The sequence below is a fragment of the Camelina sativa genome, chromosome 19, assembly GCF_000633955.1.
Source record: "Camelina sativa cultivar DH55 chromosome 19, Cs, whole genome shotgun sequence".
Taxonomy (NCBI): domain Eukaryota; kingdom Viridiplantae; phylum Streptophyta; class Magnoliopsida; order Brassicales; family Brassicaceae; genus Camelina; species Camelina sativa.
In genome coordinates this window covers 4,061,331-4,076,269 of record NC_025703.1, presented here as the reverse complement: position 1 = coordinate 4,076,269, position 14,939 = coordinate 4,061,331, and the positions used below count along the sequence as shown (strand labels likewise).

At 38.7% G+C, this 14,939-nt stretch overlaps 4 protein-coding genes across 6 annotated transcripts in view; 1 reads left to right on the top strand and 3 right to left on the bottom strand.

Moving 5' to 3' along the window:
* LOC104764682 (dentin sialophosphoprotein-like) overlaps window positions 1-2,353 on the top strand; it is a 3,714-nt gene extending 1,361 nt beyond the window's left edge. Inside the window, exon 2 of one of the 3 annotated variants that reach the window (XM_010488259.2) lies at window positions 493-2,353. In XM_010488259.2, coding sequence (XP_010486561.1) covers window positions 493-2,172 — 1,680 coding nt within the window. In that variant the 3' untranslated portion in view covers window positions 2,173-2,353. Of the gene's footprint in view, window positions 1-10 lie in introns of all 3 variants that reach the window. The other 2 variants (XM_010488257.2, XM_010488258.2) reach the window with 2 other exon arrangements.
* LOC104764681 (cell division control protein 48 homolog A) lies at window positions 2,575-6,275 on the bottom strand. Its single transcript, XM_010488256.2, has 8 exons — window positions 6,091-6,275; window positions 5,767-5,929; window positions 5,268-5,496; window positions 4,394-5,160; window positions 4,054-4,275; window positions 3,887-3,958; window positions 3,127-3,771; window positions 2,575-3,039 (listed from the first exon to the last, which is right to left on the bottom strand). Exons 1-8 carry the CDS (start codon window positions 6,117-6,119, stop codon window positions 2,737-2,739), a joined length of 2,430 nt encoding a protein of 809 aa, XP_010486558.1. The 5' UTR covers window positions 6,120-6,275; the 3' UTR covers window positions 2,575-2,736.
* On the bottom strand, window positions 6,850-9,792 carry LOC104764679 (probable receptor-like protein kinase At5g15080). Its single transcript, XM_010488255.1, has 5 exons — window positions 9,462-9,792; window positions 8,322-8,734; window positions 7,970-8,230; window positions 7,767-7,889; window positions 6,850-7,674 (listed from the first exon to the last, which is right to left on the bottom strand). The coding sequence occupies exons 2-5, from the start codon at window positions 8,697-8,699 to the stop codon at window positions 7,156-7,158; spliced, it is 1,281 nt and encodes a 426-aa protein (XP_010486557.1). The 5' UTR covers window positions 8,700-8,734; window positions 9,462-9,792; the 3' UTR covers window positions 6,850-7,155.
* On the bottom strand, window positions 11,743-14,579 carry LOC104764678 (adenosine kinase 1). The gene is made up of 12 exons (XM_010488254.2): window positions 14,380-14,579; window positions 14,204-14,257; window positions 13,903-13,949; window positions 13,769-13,800; window positions 13,573-13,674; window positions 13,404-13,471; window positions 13,231-13,307; window positions 13,018-13,115; window positions 12,844-12,914; window positions 12,681-12,747; window positions 12,417-12,600; window positions 11,743-12,100 (listed from the first exon to the last, which is right to left on the bottom strand). Exons 1-12 carry the CDS (start codon window positions 14,469-14,471, stop codon window positions 11,958-11,960), a joined length of 1,035 nt encoding a protein of 344 aa, XP_010486556.1. The 5' UTR covers window positions 14,472-14,579; the 3' UTR covers window positions 11,743-11,957.

Sequence of the window (14,939 nt, the reverse complement as noted above, 5' to 3'; positions counted from 1 at the left end):
GTAGAAGGAGGCGTTCTCTCCGATTACCCACGGGATCCTGATTTTTCAACGCCATCTCGAGGAGGAGGAGGAAGCTCTTCGAGAAAGGGATCGAATCTTAGAAGCTCAGATCGTGTGAAAGCTTCTGCTTCCACTACTGGTCCAAGGAAATGCAATGGTAATACTTTTGTGTATCAGTATCCTCCCGTCGAGTTTGAGGAAGGCTTGGACCGAAGACCAGTCGCAGAAGTTGATCAAATGAATGATTCAAATCCTATGGTGTTGGGTAAGTCGGAGACGACTCAAATTGTTGCATTTCTGGATCATACGCCTTCGTCTTCTAAAGGTGTTAAGGTAAATTATGATTACGAATACGAACCGAGTTTTGTTTTGGGTGATGAGTCTCATAAAGGGTTGGGATTTTGTGATGGTTCTGATGCTGCACCAAGTGGTAGCCTTTCTATTATTCCAAAGGCGTCGGAAGATAAAGGTGGTTCATTTGCTCATGAGGAGGAGGAGGTTGATGCAAGTGAGGATGAAGTGATGCCTGATGTTGTGAAAACACCGAGAAGGAATTCGGGTTTCATTTCTATAGGAGGGATGAAATTGTATACTGAAGATATATCTGGTGAAGAGAGTGAGGGAGAAGAAGGGTCGAATGATGATGATGAATCTGGAGATGAAGGTAGCAGTGGGTCTTCTGAATTATCTGAGAGTGACAGCTCGGAAGACATGTTTGGAAGTCATTCCGAGATTGATGATGATGTTGCAAAGGATTACTTGGAAGGTATTGGTGGCAGTGAGATTATGTTGGATGCTCATTGGTTAGCTGAACAATCATTGGATAAATTGGATTTGTCAAGTGCTGATAGTTCTGATAGTGATTCTTCTGATCGAAAACCAAGGAAGTTGACTGGTATTAGTCTGCAAAAAGCTTCAATGGAATATGGTAAGAAGAAGACGACAGGAAGTCGTTTCTCCGGGCATGGTAAGGCTAATCATCCATTCACAATGGATGATCTTATGTATGTGAAGGATCCAAGAAGTCTTTCGGGAAAGAAGAATAAGAAGAAAGAGGTGGCTAAGTTTCCTCAGTCTTGGCCTTCAGGTTCACAAAAGAGCAAGAAGTCCCGTAATTTCCCTGGTGAGAAGAAGAAACACCGCAAAGAATACATTGCTCTGAAGCGCCGTGAGAGAATGTTACAGCGTGGTGTTGATCTTGCTGAGATTAACTCTCAATTAGAGAGTTTTGTTCTGGAAAATGTGGACATGCACTGTTTCCAGCGTATGCATAATCGAGATTGCTCTCAGGTAAGACGATTAGCAGATGTGTACCGCTTATCAAGTAGCTGCAATGGTTCTGGAAAGAAAAGCTTTGTGACGGTGACTCGAACATATCAGACATGTATGCCATCTGCCAGCGATAAACTTCGCATCGAGAAGCTGATAGGAGCAGGAGATGAGGATGATGATTTTGCTGTCAGTGGAGGGGTAAAAGGAAAATCTGGAAGCTTAGATAAGAAGAAAGCAAAAGACTCAACCAAAAAGCGACCTACTAGAGAGGAACGGGAGAGAAACAAAAACAATGGGAAGAAGAGTTCATATGCTGATCAACCTGTATCATTTGTGTCAAGTGGCGTAATTGATTCTGAGATAGCTATTGCGAAAACCTCTGGTGAAAAAGATGCAAAACGGGTAGCTGAAACTACTCCAGGAACCTCTAATGGAGCAGACATTGGGGCATTCGAGCTGCACACGAGAGGCTTTGGATCCAAAATGATGGCGAAAATGGGATTCATAGATGGAGGCGGTCTAGGAAAGGATGGTAAGGGGATAGCACAGCCAATAGAAGCTGTTAAACGTCCAAAATCACTTGGGTTAGGTCTGGATTTCTCCATTGACACTGAAGACATGAGTCCGTCAAGTAATAACAATGCTAAAAGGAACAGATCTTCTTCCTCTGGCAAACATGTGAAACACATCTCCCATGACAATGGTGCCTCTAGTTCCGGAAGAATTAGAGACAAAAGATTGGGAGCCTTTGAGCAGCACACAACAGGTTTTGGGTCGAGGATGATGGCGAGAATGGGTTTTGTCGAAGGCTCGGGTTTGGGAAGAGATTCACAAGGCATAGTCAATCCACTGGTTGCTGTCAGACGTCCTAGAGCACGTGGAATTGGCGCTGAAGGCTAAAGATTTAAGTATTTAACGGTCAAGGTTTGAGCAAGAACACTAATAGATATATTATATGTTCATCTTTAATCTCCAACATGTGGCCGTATTATGTTCAATTACGTTTAAGACTTGGGAGCAGCATTTGTTGTTATCTTGACATCAATTGTTGTTGATTAATAAAAGCATCCTTTTTGGCTTATCTGACAACCACCAGTGATGCAGAAAGAACATCCTCAGCTTCGGAATCCATTTACAGCGTGTCACAAAATTCTAAATGTCTAGAGAGAGACCAATTTAACAGCATTAACATGACATGAGGAGGAAACAGATCCACTAATACAATTGTAATCTGCAATCCTTTTGTAAAGATCTTTAGTAATCCCTTTGCTCTTCATTTGTAATTAAAGAACAAAAAAGGAGGAGTGAAACGAAAATTAAGAACATTGATTAAAACCCAAACACAAGAGATTCGGATAACTTAGAAACACAAGGAAAGAATCAGTATCACTTTCTTTCCCAGTAATCCAAAAGTAGAGAATTCGAGTTTTAAACTTAAATAAAAAAAGGATAACGAAGTTATCACTAGTTGTAGAGATCATCATCATCCGCAGCAGCGGCCGCAGACGTGACAAACGGATCCGCGACTCCAGTGGTAGCACCTGAACCAGTAGAATTCTCGAACCTGAATTCAGAACCGAACCCTCTAGACTGCTGCAAAGTCTGAGCAAAGGCTTGGTACTTCCTGATGTCTGCATCACTTACACTCCTACGAGCATACTTCATAGACTCCTCAAAGTGTGCAGCTTTGATCTCTGATACTTCATCCACACCATCTTCCTCCATAGCCTCTGGGTTCTCGCTCCTCCTCTTCTCCTTTTCAATGTCCTGAAACAAAAGCCAAGAGAATTAAGTTCAGATATTAGAGAATGTTGCCATTTTAATTAGAGATTAGAGATTATAGAGATCACTGACCTTCTCAATGTTCTCTCTGATGGCGTACTTGCAAGCTCTCTGGCAAATCTCAGTGATATCAGCACCACTGAATCCCTGTGTGTATTTAGCAAGTGCACCGATGTCTACATCTTTAGCAATAGGAGATTTCCTCAAGGCGGCCTTGAAGATATTGAGACGGGAATCCTCGTCTGGTAGTGGAATGTAAATGAGCTGGTCGAGCCTTCCAGGACGAAGAAGAGCTGAATCAATAATGTCTGGTCTGTTGGTTGCTCCGATGATGAAAACGGTTTTCTTGGCATTCATTCCATCCATCTCAGTCAAAAGCTGGTTCAACACTCTATCTGCAGCACCGCCTCCATCGCCACCGCCTCCGCTTCCTCTCTGAGTCGCAATGGAGTCGAGTTCATCAAAGAAGAGAACACATGGAGCGGATTGACGGGCCTTGTCAAAGATTTCTCGGACATTTGCTTCACTTTCTCCAAACCACATGGTCAGAAGCTCAGGACCTTTGACACTGATGAAGTTAGCTTGGCACTCGTTGGCAATAGCTTTGGCCAATAGGGTTTTCCCACATCCTGGAGGACCGTAGAAAAGGACTCCCTTTGATGGAGACATACCGAATTTCTCAAATTTCTCTGGGTGCTCGACTGGGTATTGAACAGTCTGCATTTGAACAATGACACAGCTTAGCTTACAATTAATGAACAGATCCAAGCAAGAAAGGAACAAACAAGCTTGGCTTACAATAAAGGACATAATCAAGCAAGAACGGACTTACCTCCTGGAGCTCTCTCTTAACATTCTCAAGACCTCCGATATCATTCCATGAGACATTGGGAACCTCAACAACCTGAAAAGCCAAAAAGAAATTTTGGAATGAGAATTAAGCAAAAATATAGGCTTTGATCTCGTTCTAAGCGGAGCACTGTCACTGCCAATACTTACGGTTTCACGAAGTGCAGATGGGTTGCTGTTCCCGAGAGCAGTGTGGAAGTGCTCGTTGGTCACTGCCATGGAATTGAGGATTTCAGCATCTATGGAGTCATCTTCCAAATCAATCACATCCATCTTCTCCCTGATGCATTGCAAGGCAGCCTCTGTGCACAGAGCTGCAAGATCAGCACCAACGTAACCATGTGTGTCCTTTGAGATCCTTTCGAGATCCACCTGGGGGAAAAATAACAACAAGCAAATTTTAGCTTTCAATAAACATTACACTCAATAAACAAAGGCAAGGATATATATATATATATATATATATATATATATATAATTAGAAAATTACATCTTCAGCAAGCTTCATGTTCTTTGTATGGATCCTGAGCACTTCAAGACGTCCAATTTCGTCAGGAACACCGATATCGATCTCCCTATCAAATCTTCCAAACCTTCTAAGAGCTGGGTCAATACTGTTGGGACGATTGGTTGCTCCCATGACAATAACATGAGCACGCGATTTGAGTCCATCCATGAGTGTAAGGAGCTGAGACACAATCCTCCTCTCAACCTCTCCATTTGTCTTCTCTCTTTTTGGTGCTATAGAGTCAATCTCATCAATGAAGATGATCGAAGGCGCGTTTTTCTCAGCCTCCTCAAATGCTTTCCTCAGGTTGCTCTCACTCTCACCAGCCAGTTTAGACATGATCTCTGGTCCATTGATACAAAAGAAGAAGGCACCAGTTTCATTAGCCACAGCCCGAGCAATCAAAGTCTTTCCAGACCCAGGAGGTCCATAGAGCAGGATTCCCTTTGGTGGCTTAACACCAATGGACTTGAATAGTTGTGGATGCCTCAATGGAAGTTCAACAAGTTCCCTGATCTGAGCCATCTGTTTTCTGACACCACCAACATCATCATAACCTACATCATCTAGCCTTTCTTCATCCTCTCTCTTCACAGGCTCACCCTCACAGAAAATCTCTGTGTCTGGAGCAACCACACAGTATTCAGCAGGATCGGTCTCTATAACTTTGAACTCCACACTCCTCATTCCTCCTCTGACTAGGAAGAGATCACCCTTCCTCACGGGGCGGTATGCCTCAAGGAAATAAGCTGTTAAAAAAAACAAAATTTTATTCAGAAATCATTCCAATAATATCTCAAAGTCAAAGCAAATAAGAATCTCCAAGGAAACAACCAAAACACAAAAGCCGACTTACGTTTCAAGTAAGCATCAAAGAGGTTGCCAGTCACCCCTTCAACGGTATCATCAACAGGCAAGATGTGAACACGTTTTCCGTACTTGACATCTGGGCATTGGTGAACAGAAATAACATCTCCGAGTCTAACCCTCAAGTTAGATCTGACAACTTTGTTCATCCGGATCTTTGGCTCCTCACATGTTTCATCAGCAAGAGCAATGCAGACAGTGTCCTTTCTTTTCTTACCCTGAAAGCCAAAAGACAAAACAAATCAGAACTAAGAGAGACCACAAGAAAAAAAACAATTACTTCATAAAGACAGGACCAATACAATACTATCAACACACAAAAAAGCAAGTCTCTTTGTTTTTGTATAATACCCAAAATCATAAACTAGGGTTTGTGTAGAAACACATAAGAAATCCACCGATCGAGCACAGCAAAAAAAAACCCTAATTTCAGAAACCACACCATTCAATATCAGAATCAAAAGAGAATCCAAACGAAAAAAACAAACCTTGATGAGAATAGTATCACCACGGAAGAGCTGAAGCTTCTCCATGGTAGCAGGGTGAAGAGAGACGACGGAGTTATCATCGTTGATAGCCTCATCGACGACAAGACGGTTAGGAGACTTCTTCCTCTCGAGAATAGCAGTACTGAAATCTTTCTTCGATTTCCTATAAACACAAATCAAAAGATTAAAACTTTTAAAAACACTAGATCAACCAAAAACCCTACCAAGTAATCAAAATCGAAAAAAAAAAACAGACTTTAAGTAAAAGAGATCCGAGATTTTCCCGATCGGAAAAAACAAAATAAGAGATCTGGGAGTACTTACGAGTCTGAAGATTCAGCTGGGGTAGACATGATTTGAGATTAACCGAAAGAGTTGCCTCAGAAATCGAAGAAAGATGAGAGCTTTTTCTTTTTGTCTTGGTGTGGGTTTCTCTGAGAAGAGAGATCGATTTGTGATAATGGGATCTGAAAGAGCTGATGAGATTAATATCTCTATGTTTCTTGTTGGTAAAGAGAACTCTCCATTTTTTTTTCCTTTTTTTCTTATCTTTCTAGTAAATATGTAAACGACCCCTAGTGTTTTACATTTTTCTCAAATCTTTACCCTATTTATGTTATGTGACTAAATTACTCCTTATCTCTTTTATTTTGGTTTCCTCTTTTCCAAAAAGGACAAATCAATGCCACAAAAGTCACACTCTTTGTGCTTGCTTATTAATTTTTTTTAATTTTATTTTTGTAATTTCCTAGGAACATTCATTTCAATTTTTTATACTAAGATATGAACAAAAATACCAAATACCTAAACAACACAAGCAATAGCATCTTCTTTTACCTATTGGTAAAAAAATATTCTTAAATCGGTTAAAATATTCTTCTTTTTATCCAACTACTTCTCCCAAATTTGAGTAGTCCTCTACATATTTTTTCCACCCCACAAAAGACGTAATTGTTTTTATGTTTATTTATGTTAGCGTTAAGATTTAGTGATTTACTTATGGTTTAATCCAAAAGAAAAAAAAAAAAGAGATTTACTTATGGTAATTAATAGGTACTTTTACAATTAACACAAACACAAATATACACGTAAGCAAGAGTATTTTTTGTGCTGAAAACTTATTAGCTTTGGAACAAAACTCTGATAAAGTGATAAGCCATTCTTGCTTATATATATCTTCTTGATTCAGCTGTGGTTACTGGTTATAATCACACAAATATCATATTAAATCATTTAGTATCGTTCATAATCTTCATATGCAAATTATATATATGTAATGTGTATGAGCTTGATCTTGATCTCTCGCCAAACTCTTCAAGCTTTCCAATCTCCCTGGAACCTTTCTTGAGTCTTGTATTTTCGTATGATGGGGTTTGAATTTTTATGTAATCAGCAAGCTCTTATTGTCTTTGGGTTCCATAGCTTTCCAAACCAACCTCCTTCACCGCCACCACCATTGTTCTTTGTCTCTAAACCCCTCTTGTTCTTTCCTCCCGTGTCTCTTGAAGCATTTACACTCTTCAATGGAACTAGCTGCGGGCTGCCGTTCCCTGAAGAAGCTTCCACAATCTTGGTCACCATCTCTAACACCTCACTCATCTTGGGACGTGTCTTTGGATTCCTAACCAAACATCTGTTGGCAACAACTGCTAGCTTTTGAACCGATTTGATCGGGTACTTTCCTTCGAGCCTCGGGTCTAATATGAGTTTAAACTTCCTTGTGTCAGATAGATAAGGTCTGACCCATTCTAGAAGCTTCTGCTCTCCCTTGGGTTTGTTTCTGTCTACTGGTCGCCTCCCTGTGATAAGCTCATAGAGGAACACTCCATAACCCCACACATCGCTTTTGGATGTGAGACGGCCTGTTTGAATGTATTCAGGTGCTGCATAACCCATTGTACCTACAACCTAATACAGCCGAATTGTAACATGTTAATAGAGAGCTAGATGATTTCTTTCTCAAATCTTGCAACAAAAAATAAGTGAAATGCAGAACTTACATCAGTAGAAACATGAGTTAGTCCTTCAGATGGACCTAAACGAGCCAAACCGAAGTCTGAGAGCTTTGCTTTCCAGTCCTCATCCAAAAGAATGTTCGAGGACTTGAAATCACGGAATATGATCTGAAATTAAACAATAGATCAAAGTCTTTAAAGAGAGGGAAATGAGATCAATAACATAGCAAGCAGAGACATGACATTACCTGAAAGTCCATTTCTTCGTGCAGGTATGTTAAGCCGCGAGCTGCATCTTGAGCGATTCTCAATCTGAGGTCCCAAGTAAGAACAGTGAGTGACCGAGGGGACAAGTGGAATTCAACACTTCGGTTAGGCATGTATTCATAAACCAAAAGCCGTTGGATTCCACGTTCATCATCTTCAGCACAATAGCCAAGCAATTTCACCAAGTTTGTATGCTCAACTATACCAAGAAAGTTTACTTCCGTAACCCATTCCTTATGCCCCTAGAAAATCCAAGACATGAGATAACAGAGTTAGCCCTGTAAATAACTGACAAATCTTGAAAATAAGACAGGAGGAAAGAAAAGACTTTACCTGCAACCCTCTTTTACCAAGCTGCTTCACAGCGACTTCGATTTTAATGGACGGGTCTTCTAAGTTCCTCACTGTTCCCCTGAAGACACAACCAAAACCGCCTTCTCCAATCATAACAGATCGGCTAAAGTTCTTAGTTGCAGACTTGAGATCAGTAATGCTGAACTCTCTGAGATTACTTGCTCTAGTAGACATTGTAGGGTACGAGTTCTTCCTCCCCATGGATGACTCCGTACTCGTCCCAGAGACATCCCGGGAGTTAAACTCTGATCCGCTTCGGTTTATTTCGCGGTCAGAGAAGTTAGAGGTCAATGAAACCGAGTTAGGAGTCTTCTGTTCTCCTTTCTTGTCTCCACCAGAGAACAAGAAACACTTCATCGTCGAGAAGAGATGAAAACAACGAGGTTTCTCCACTGCAGGACACAAAACAAACAATGATCATGAAAACATAAACGCAACCAGAACATCAGAACCATCTTAATTTTCACAGGAACATTTTATCGAACAACTAAGCTGCAAAAGTTCAAGCTACAACAGAGTCATTGCTCTTAAACATCAGTGCTTCCCTTAGTTTCAACTTACTTGGATTTCGAACTTTAGATATACAAAAGATCAAATTTTTACTCACAGGAATCAACAGATCCAATATCTTTTCAAAGTAAAGAACCNCATCGTCGAGAAGAGATGAAAACAACGAGGTTTCTCCACTGCAGGACACAAAATAAACAATGATCATGAAAACATAAACGCAACCAGAACATCAGAACCATCTTAATTTTCACAGGAACATTTTATCGAACAACTAAGCTGCAAAAGTTCAAGCTACAACAGAGTCATTGCTCTTAAACATCAGTGCTTCCCTTAGTTTCAACTTACTTGGATTTCGAACTTTAGATATACAAAAGATCAAATTTTTACTCACAGGAATCAACAGATCCAATATCTTTTCAAAGTAAAGAACCCTAAATTTAGATAGGGTAAGAGAACGATCTGGAAGCTAGAAGAAGTAATCGAGTTTCACAAGTAAGATTCCTCCTATAGTCTTAAAACCCAACAAGCAGCAACATAAAAAGAACTGTGACTTATTGAACTCAACATAAAAAGCAGAAGAAGAAGAAGAAGAAGATGATTACAACCCACCTTTGAATTTTGTTTTGTATAGAGGAAAAGATCAAAACTTTATCAGAAGAAGATACAAGTCAATCGCCAGAAGAGAAGGATGATTATGATTATTATGAAATGGTTCATAAATCACGTAACAAAAGAGGACGAGAGAGAAGGATGACTAGGAAGGAGGAGTTTTTTAATTGGGTATTTGTGAAAATGGATTTTTTTTAAGAAGCAAAAACTTGGAAGAGGAGAGGATGAACGAAGAAGAAGATGAAGAAGAAGAAGTCGTCACACGGCAAAAGCAAAGAAAAAACCAAAAAAAGCTAATAAGTCTTTTACAAGGCAGAGCGCTGAAAGTCTGCTAAAGTACTGAGAATTAAAATTGGACAAAAATAAAATACTTTGGTTTTGTACTATTTTGTTTTTAGATGCTTCCAAAAACTATATTTTCTTATTATTTATATATATATAAAAAAAACGTTTTATTTCATCCCCTTTTTTTTTTTGAGTATCAGATAGTGTATTTGGTACTTTTTTACGATTTAGAGTATCATTTTTGATTATATGGATTACGGTTTCTTTACCTTATTTTTCAATGACTAATCAATTTTTTCAGGCTCTCCAAATTATAAGTTTATAACCATAGCATATAAACTAACTAATGGTTTATGCCAATACAGTCTTGTTGCATCACCATCGGGATTGAAAATTCTACTTTTTTTTTTTTTTTTTTTTTTTTNGAATAAAATGGGTTCTATTTTTTTTGATAGGATTGAAAATTCTACTTTTTTAAGGTGCATCGGCCAAAATGGGTTCTTAAGTCCTTTCAACCTATCAAACGTATGAAAATATAATCTTACGTATGATATAAGCATAATATTCTGCTAATCTTATTTATGATATATAAAAAGTTATCATATAGTATGAGATTTGCTATGGGGAAGTGAAAGGGATGTTACACTTGAGTCACCTAGGAGATTTCCCAAATCTTCCTGGAACCTAGATTACATCAATTTAACGTCAGAGTTTAGCATTTTCACACAAATAATGAATTTAAGAAATCCTCGGTTATTGCTTTCCGATTGATCTATATCGGTTTCTTAATAACTTAATACGTACTATTGGTTTTGGTAAACTGCACCACTTGTTGAGCTACCTTAAACCTTGGTAACTTAACCTATTTCTTACAATTATGTGTTAATTAATCTACCACTTTTGTCGAGTTGCTCACGCTGCTGTGTCGGTTTGATCCCGGTTTGGTACTTTTCGTAATATATACATCTTCACTCAAGTCTCGTAACTTCACCTACCTACCCATTAGATTTTTACAGCTACAAGTGGATCAGATCTTCTCTGTGATAGAAAAATGGCACAGTTTTCATGTTGTTTATAAGAACCTAGGCACTGTCCCTACTGAGACCTTTAAACTGGCAAGGGAAGGGTCACGAGTAGAGTCCATAGGAAATAAGATAGAGACTTCTTGTGAATTTTTCGAATTTGATTTGTATACGGAAAAGATAAAAGATAGTAGTAGAAGAGAAGAGATAAGTAAAAGTCAAAGTTGGTAGATCCATATAGGTCAAAAGTCAACAGATTTTAACGACTCATATTGGTCCTACACTCCTCCAACCCTAACATTATCAAAACATCCGAAACGAGACATTAATTGTCATATCTATGATCCGATAGAAATTGTTCTTTTATGTACCGACACAAAAGATTCCACAAACTTTGTTTTTGCATAGCAATGAAGACCAATGTAGTTTCGTTGAACCGCACTATTTTGAATTCGAACCAGTTGCGTTAAAAACAAGTTATAAAAAACGACAATGCACATTGCAGGGAATTATGATCATTCTACTACTTTATAGTTCCGTTTAAACTCTTAATTGTTGGGGGCATTGAGCTTATGCCAGATTTTGTATGGACGTGCCTTGGTTTAGTTAAGCCAACCAAGAGGTGTACCTTAACATTAGTTCAAATATCATAGAGCCACTAATTAAGCAATTATGATCATTCTACTACTTTATAGTTCCGTTTAAACTCTTAATTGTTGGGGGCATTGAGCTTATGCCAGATTTTGTATGGACGTGTCTTGGTTTAGTTAAGCCAACCAAGAGGTGTACCTTAACATTAGTTCAAATATCATAGAGCCACTAATTAAGCAAATACCAATTCAAGTTAAAGAGACTTTCTCATCTCTTTTTGTTCTCTAATGAGGAGCAATTTTAAAAAAAAATATATAGAGGAATTAATTACATCCATGATGATGTAACAAGCCCTCAACATTCTGACATTTTATATATCACACTTAGGCCTGGTAATAATATTTATTAAATAATAGAGTACTGATAAAAAAGGGTAATTAACAAAATCAAGCCAAAAACACACACTCAATAGCACAAATCCTCAACTCAAAAGGTGATACAAGCAAACAACAATAGTGTTTATTTGGGTAGTATATAAATCACCAAAATCTCATTCCGATATAAAACTAAAAAGATGATTTGGAGAACTTTTTTAGTTTTAGTTGAAGTCTGGTTTCTCAGGGTAAGTGCAGCCAGACCTCTGGATCACTACGTTTGAGGCGTAGCATCCCGCCCTCACACACTCTTCAATCCCTTTTCCGTGCACCAGCTGCGAAAGAAACCCTCCCACAAACGCATCACCTATGATCACAGAACATGTCAGGTTAAACCAACGGAATTAGTTTAAATGAAACTGAGACCAAATGTATGATGGTCTTCTTATTACAATCAAACAAAGCAAACAGTTTGGTAAACCTTGATTTAGATAAGGGTGCGTGGTGTTTACACTAACTAGATGACTGGTTAGCATCATCAAACATTAATAAGTTTCTGAAGGGAAATTTGGGGGATCAACTCTTAGCTATAAGTCTAACTGTACCTAGCCTAGGAAGGAGTATAGCTGATTAGAACTGTTGTGACTTATTTAGAGAGCAGTTAGTGATGGCTTATCAAATACCTGCACCGTTGGTGTCAACAAGGTTCTCCTTGGGGAGAGGGATGACTGGGTACTTCTTCACCTTTCCATCCTCGGCGACAACCACGGGATCTGCACCTTGTGTAATCACAGTAGTCCTCTTGTATGTTCCGCTGGCTTTGGGCAACTGGGACATCTTGATGGCTATTTGCTCAACATCATCAGTCTGTATAAGATATAACCAAACAGATTAATAAACTGTCTTCATTCAAACCAAAAAAAACAGGATGAAACTTCGGCAGTTACCTCCCAGCCGTGAACCCTGGAGAAGGTTCTTGCCTCGGTCTCATTGCCAAAAATATAGTCCATGTACCTGGTCCAAGCAAAATATTGCTTTCAGTATATCCAATGATTAGTGTAAGCAACTATAAGCTGGAATAAAGGGATTAAGAGATTAGGATGTGTTTACGGTAGGCACTTCTCCTGAACATCTTTGAAGAATTCACAGATGAATGGCGCAGAAAGGTTCATTGTGAACACCTGCCAAATATGTGAGCATGTCAGGATTGTTCATATTAAAGACAAACTGGTAGGGGAGACAGATCACTGTGCTTGGTTCTCATAAAGGATCATGTCTTCTTACCTTGTTGTTAGCAGCGGCATGTTCACGAACCAACTGAATGGATTCTGGTGATACCGTGAGGAAGAATCCAGCGATGTAGTAAAACTTGGCCTTCTCAACTGCCAAAGAAGAAACATGTTTCACAAAATCTCAGCAGGTTCCAACGTACGAAACTTTCAAATCTAAGAAAGAAAACTCTGATAAAACGGTCAGAAGATGAGGATTTTTTTTTACCCAGAGCCCAGTTCTCAGGCTTCTTCAGGTGTTCAACCTTGTAGCAGTTAGCAGCAGAAAGATTAGCAATGAGCGACCTGCAAAAAAGTGAAAGACGCCTCAATACAACTCATAAGAAAAAACATCTTATTAAGAAAAAAAAAAGCAGACATAAAGATTGAATGTAAACTGACCTTTCTCCACCAAGAACACAGACACCGCAAGTTCCGGTAGGTGTTGACTCATCTTCGTAATAGTGGACCTGGATATAGAACAACAGCAGATTAACAGTCTATTCCCTGATGATATGGACTAAAAGCAGAACCAAACAGCGATAACTTATGAAACATAAAGAAGACTCACATTGACACCAGCTGCAGTAGCATCCTTCTTCATGGCCTCTCCGTATTTGTCCTTTCCAATGGATCCCATGTAACTGGTTGCCCCAGGAGTTTGAAGCATCCACTGCAGTAATCAAATAAATCCTAGGGTTAAGCAAATAAAAGGTACCAACATTAAGAAGAAAAAAGTATGAGAATAAGTGTTAACGATCCTTTACCTGAGCCACTTTGATTGAGTTCTGGGTAGCACCTGACAAAACCAAACGAAATCAAGAAGAAATCACAAACCTTGCTAATAATAATGCACATAAACACCAAATGACTTATAATAACGCAAAAAGATGAATTTTACCTCCAGCAATGTATTCAACACTGAACTTCTGGCTCATTTCATCGTACCTAAACAATACCAATGATCATGTGAATCAAGATAATAGTCAAAGTCATATTCCAAATCGCATCAAGAACGTTTTTCATAGTCTGAATCACTCAAGGCCATATGAAAAACTAATCACCAAGACTTGTGACAGCATTATGAAGTTCTCTATTTCCCTTATAACTATATCACATCATATCCAAACTCTATTGCTACATCAGAATATATAGAGTGCGGTTTCAAATCAAAATAGGAATGAGAAAAGCGATTAACTTACATGGGCAAATGCTTGTCCTCTGCGAGAATCGCATTGTTCAATGTGATGTCGTATCTGTCACGATTCCAAAAGAAAAGAAAAAACATTCAAAACCAGAGAACCCACCAGAAAGAGTATCTTACGCAAATCGATTCAGATCGGGGGAAAAAAAACAATCGGGATCTAAGCGAACTTACTTGTTGAGAAAATCTTGGTCGACGACGGCAGAGACGTCGAGGAGTGGGTTACCCATTCCCAAGAGGATTCCATCGAAATCAGAGGAAGCCATTGATGAGATGATCTGGAGGAAGAGAGATTCAGATCTGGTAATGGAGCTAAGTGTGTTTGGTGAGTGAAGACTGTTGTGTCTGTTTTTATAATAGAGATAGATAGAGAGAAACCAAGTTAGGTATACCAAAGATAGATTCTTTCTTCCTCTTACAAATTTACTTTATTTTATATATTTAAAGCATCTCCAATGTGTATAGTTTAACAGTTTTTTTTTTTAGCTTTTTAAAATCGTGCTGAATTTTTCTAATTTCTCTTAATCAAAACCATATACAGTACTAGTGTACTACTACAAAACTTGGATAAGTATCCAACATTGTGATTTAATAAGCGACTATTGAAATTTGCAATATTTGAGATCGTGAGTAACTAAAATAATATCATTGCAGTAGTTTTGTTGTATGTTATTAGTAATGTTACAGATATAATAAGTCCCAATCCCACCAACCCACTTGAGGAAATTGTCAAT

Coding starts and splice junctions, on each gene's coding strand:
- LOC104764679 (XM_010488255.1), bottom strand. CDS start 8,699: ATGAAGTGTTTCTTGTTCTCTGGTGGAGACAAGAAAGGAGAACAGAAG. Junction 7,890..7,969: donor ACGAAGAAATGGACTTTCAG/GTAATGTCATGT, acceptor GTTTAATTTCAG/ATCATATTCCGTGATTTCAA. Junction 7,675..7,766: donor TAACTCATGTTTCTACTGAT/GTAAGTTCTGCA, acceptor CGGCTGTATTAG/GTTGTAGGTACAATGGGTTA.
- LOC104764678 (XM_010488254.2), bottom strand. CDS start 14,471: ATGGCTTCCTCTGATTTCGATGGAATCCTCTTGGGAATGGGTAACCCA. Junction 14,258..14,379: donor GACCAAGATTTTCTCAACAA/GTAAGTTCGCTT, acceptor GAATCGTGACAG/ATACGACATCACATTGAACA. Junction 13,801..13,902: donor TGTTGAATACATTGCTGGAG/GTAAAATTCATC, acceptor TGGTTTTGTCAG/GTGCTACCCAGAACTCAATC.
- LOC104764681 (XM_010488256.2), bottom strand. CDS start 6,119: ATGTCTACCCCAGCTGAATCTTCAGACTC. Junction 5,497..5,766: donor GTGATACTATTCTCATCAAG/GTTTGTTTTTTT, acceptor TTTGGCTTTCAG/GGTAAGAAAAGAAAGGACAC. Junction 5,161..5,267: donor CTTTGATGCTTACTTGAAAC/GTAAGTCGGCTT, acceptor TTTTTTTAACAG/CTTATTTCCTTGAGGCATAC.